Source organism: Sinocyclocheilus anshuiensis, unplaced genomic scaffold (assembly GCF_001515605.1).
Source record: "Sinocyclocheilus anshuiensis isolate Anshui unplaced genomic scaffold, SAMN03320099.WGS_v1.1 scaffold43, whole genome shotgun sequence".
Taxonomy (NCBI): Eukaryota; Metazoa; Chordata; class Actinopteri; order Cypriniformes; family Cyprinidae; genus Sinocyclocheilus; species Sinocyclocheilus anshuiensis.
The window spans coordinates 744,847-749,591 of NW_015549580.1; the positions used below are offsets into that span (position 1 = coordinate 744,847).

Consider the following 4,745-nt stretch of genomic DNA (forward strand, 5'->3'; position numbering starts at 1 on the left):
TCATATCTGATGGGAGGACATGTGACAATGTAGAAAATAGACTCATTCCCCATGGAAACAAACTGGAGTAGTGCAGAAATAGCTCCTCTTCTATACCAAGCAAGCTCTGTATAGCCTCTGTTCTAATTTTTTCTCATGATGGTCTCTCTTCAGTCGCCATTCCATGATTTTCATTACAACTACCTAGTTGCAAATATATATAATATAATATAATAATCATGCCACAGCACAGAATTTTAACCAAATCATCTTTTGTTTTTATACACGACTTAATGCGAGGGAACCATTAAGAAATTTTCTAAATGTCCAATGTCTGTATTTACCATTTATAAGCTATCCAACCGTCTTATTCAAGCGCACACTTGTAAACATGGAACAAATGGACTCATCGCGATACTACACAGCTAATAATACATTTCACGCTCTTTTCGGAGCTACACGTCACATTTTAATGATGAAACATAACCTAAACGGAAATACCTTGGTGGTATAATTTACGGAAAGAGACGGACTGAGGACATGGAAGGAAAAGTGGTGCACCACTGAATCACGAACTGGCTCTCGAGCAATAACAGGCAAACATGAAGTCAACCGTCGCCTTGGTTACCTTTGACGTCACATGGCCCGGCCTTGTCTCGGCTCCTGGGGCTGGTCTGATTGGAGGGAAACCCCGTGGATTAGCTCGACCGCCTGTGAGAATCAGCTGTGAGCCGCGGTTAGCTTAGCTCCGACAGGACCATCGTTATTCCCAGACACTCAGGTAAGAGAATCCGCTAGATCGGGATAAATGCCATGCTTACTGGTCCCTTTTTATCATCTGCGATGAGAAATTAAATTCAAAAGGCGATGGACGATGCAAGGCACAGGACTGAGTAGCTGGTGATGCTAACGTGCTGAAAATGAACAATAAGCCTTTGCTTGGCAGACCTAGGCCGCCCCTTTTTGGTTTTTCCTCTTGGAATGATAAATGGTGTGGTCGAGCTTACAGTTAAAAATTATGGCTAAAATGACACGTTTTATGCTTTAAATCTTACACCGGTCATAAATAGCAGTTTTCTATGCAGACCTGCCTTCATCATATGGCTTAGCCAGCTAAACTTGGTTTTAACCTGCAAGCAGCGGTAAATTGTCAACGTGACATTTTAGCTTGACACTTTTGATATAGTGCGGGGCAGCGCTGTTGTTTGTATGCATTGCACAATGTATCGTAATAAACCAGTCACAAGCCTGTAGTCTGATGTTGCTGTTTAAGCTTTGTGTAGTCAGCAAGGACGTATATTTTAGTCATTTTCAACTTCGAAAGGGATAGTTTACCCAAAATCATCATTATTTAGTTACCATTATTATTATTTTTTTTTACCGTTTCGCTGTTTTTCGTGGAACGTGTTCATCAGAATTTGACGGACTGACGGCTTTGGCCGCCATTGACGAACAGTGAGCATGCTTTTTTTTCTCCATACAATGGAAATTAATGGTGACTGAGACTGTCAATCTGCCAACCAGTACTATTTATGTTCCACGGAAGAAAGAAAGTCATGAGGGTCAGTTAGAGAGGACAGAATGATCATTTTTGGGAGTGTTCTACCCCTTTAAGATATAATATGTAAAGCGCGTGAATGGGTAGCTATGGGAACTGGGCGTGGTTGTCGAGAACAGCACATCCGCATATTTCTTCGCACTGTAATGCGACCCTGGAGGGCAAATACTTGTGGCATAACTTTGTGAGTGTGTATGTGGTGTGTGCAAGATTGGCATCTAGAATTTTTGATCAGATCTTTGGATGTTTGCAAATTGTTTTTTGGTTGCTTCCGTTTCTCTTTTGCTTTTCACTTTTTTTGGTTCATTGAAGGCTTTCCATAATTTAGATGAAAGCAATGGTGCTCATAAATATAATACAACATATGAATCAATTGATAACATATGTATGTCAGAGGCATAGCACAGATTCACTGCTGTGAAATATTTTACAACTTCTGCAAGAATGATTGTCCAGTTTATTTCGTTTCTATTCTCAGTAATGATGAACTTGCATCTAATCAGTAATCAGACACATGACACTTGTGTTACACCTCAAATAAATCAGATTCAGTGTCTGATTGAACTCTCTAACTCTCTTTTTCCTCAGCACTGAGCAGCCATGGACAAGAGCGAGCTAGTGCAAAAAGCCAAGCTGGCCGAGCAGGCAGAGCGCTATGATGACATGGCAGCCGCTATGAAGGCTGTCACTGAGGGCGACATTGAACTGTCTAACGAGGAACGCAACCTGCTCTCAGTGGCTTACAAGAACGTGGTGGGTGCCCGTCGCTCCTCCTGGAGAGTGGTCTCCAGCATCGAGCAGAAGACGGAGGGCAGCGATAAGAAGCAGCAAATGGTCAAGGAATATCGGGAAAAGATTGAGAAGGAGTTGAAGGAGATCTGCAATGACGTACTGGTAAGGATCTTACAACTGAGATAATCCCAATCGTTTATATTCTGACCCAGGGATACGCACAAGATACGCACATTTGCTCTTGTCCCCGTTTCTTTATTCCAGGTGTTGGTGGGTAACGTAGGTTGATAATCCTGGCCTATTAGTCCAGGCCTGATCTCATTTGTTCCAACGCATGCACAGGTGTCCTTACCTAGGGACAGTTTTTGTAGCCCTGATGACCGTTTTAAGGGGTCAGGGTCTATTTAACTTCTGTTTCAGTCTTCAGCCTGCAGAAATGACAGTTTTATAGATTCTGTAGAGCACAGAATTCACGTTGCATAGACTTTATGTAATGAGGTTCCTGTACACTTGCCTTACATTGTGTAGAATGTATTACACAAGGTTTACTTGTGCTTAAAAACACCATGCTGTCATCTCAAATGTATCCTTGTGTCATTTGGGAAGAATTAGAGATCAAAAAAGCTAAAGCATTTTACTTGATACAGGCTCTAGCTGGTCTAATGCAAGTAAACTAGTATACTTTGAATTGGAGGTTATAAAGCAGTGATATTTGAATGTAGGGAAATGTGCATATAAATTTACAGTCATTGTGAACCATTGTTGGCAATCTACTTTATTTCTGTAATGCAATGGGTTTTTGAGTATAACAGTATTCTCAGTAAAAAAAAAAAAATTGATTGTTGTCCTTGTCTTTTCCATCCCAAAATGGAGAAAAATTTGCTGAAACATTGGCTAATTATTTATCTGTCAGTTAACATTATTAAATAGCCCGCACATTTTAAGTAATGTTAGCAGAACAGGGAAGTTGTTAATGTTTCAGATGTAAGACTTATGAGAGTTATTACATTTTTATTCATATTTTGAACTTTTTTTGTTGTTTTTTAAATTTGTAATAACATGTATTGATATACTTTTCACAATAAGGAAACGTATATTGATTTTGTGTTTTTGCATATATTCAAAAATTTGTAATTTGCCTATGTATATATGGTTAAATTCACCTCTAAAAAACTATTGTCAAAAAGCTTAGTATAAAATAAAAAAATAATTGTCAAACATTTTAGTAAAACTAATATTTAAAAAAGACAATATATGCAAAAAATGGTTAGTAAAATGAAGGTAACTCACCTGTTTTTCTTTTTTCTTAACTCGCCTGTTTTTTGCAGTTGTGCCAATAGACTGGTGAATTCAACCTGTGACTTGTACTAGTAACATATCACCAAGTCCTTGAACATTACAGAAGACATAAATTTAAAGTCCACTTCAACTCAGTAAGCCATAAGTGAGGTCCCCTGAGAAACATGCTCACTCTGAGGCTTCGGCTAATGTCTGTGTAAGTGAGAGAGGCAGCTAATTAGCTTTTAGCAGCTGCTTGGGTGGGAGAGATGAGGCTATGTAATGAGGTGTGGGAAGTGAAGAGGCCTCTAGAGAGCATGAGGACAGCAGAACTCCACAATGTGGCTGTGGACCAAACATGGGCACAGTAGAATACTTGACTACAGCTGCTTGTAGATGAGCACGACTTTTTGCTTTATTTTTCTTCTTCACCAGGTCCTGGTGACGATGAGCTCAAATCAAAGTAGAATAAGTGTTTTGGCCAGGCTGCCTGATGTGTTTGAAGGGAGGGGATAAATTGACTTTGTGTGCACATAGCATGAAAGTGGCTGAAGGCCACAGGGCTCTGTTAATGCACAGGTTGAGTCACCTCTAATCCCATAATGACAGCAGCTGAGCTCTTGTTTTTTGGGCCACTGACCTGTAGCCCTCCACGTTACAGCCAAAGGGACTTTTTATTTTCACTGCTTTTGCATTTAGGAGAATGAAATGAGACTATGATGTCATGTGTATTCCTACATATTAATGTTGCATTAACCCTTACACTGCATTATAACCAGGCATGATGGGACAAGATTTCAATGCCAAGCATTTTTTTTTCTTTACGCAAAAATGCTGTGCAATGGAAGAAAATCACAGCTAATCAGAAAAGTACATGTACCTGTACACTCAGTTTTCACACTCGTAATGCAAAAACATGCCTATTTACTTCAGTGAGTTTTTCTCCAGACGGCATAATTTCTATGCGGAATGACATATTTGTTATGTAATATTTAATGTTTCCGAATTTACATGTTCTGTCTAGGCATGGGCCGGTATGAGATTTTGACGGTATGATAACCTTAAGCAAAAATATCACGGTATTGTCGTTACAGCTCTAAAATGTGTTATTTTTAAATGACTGGGTAAAAAAAAAAATATATATATTTTCCCGTTGAACACAATATATTTTGTTTTTGAGCAACATACAGAATATTAG

At 39.2% G+C, this 4,745-nt stretch overlaps 1 protein-coding gene across 1 annotated transcript in view; it reads left to right on the forward strand.

The window, feature by feature from the left end:
- Positions 1-659: 659 nt before the first annotated feature.
- Positions 660-4,745, forward strand: part of LOC107657663 (14-3-3 protein beta/alpha-A-like) — a 17,668-nt gene continuing 13,582 nt past the window's right edge. Inside the window, exons 1-2 of the mRNA XM_016445826.1 lie at positions 660-760; positions 2,126-2,431. Of these exons, the coding sequence (XP_016301312.1) occupies positions 2,138-2,431 (294 nt within the window). The 5' untranslated portion in view covers positions 660-760; positions 2,126-2,137. The remainder of the gene's footprint in view (positions 761-2,125; positions 2,432-4,745) is intronic.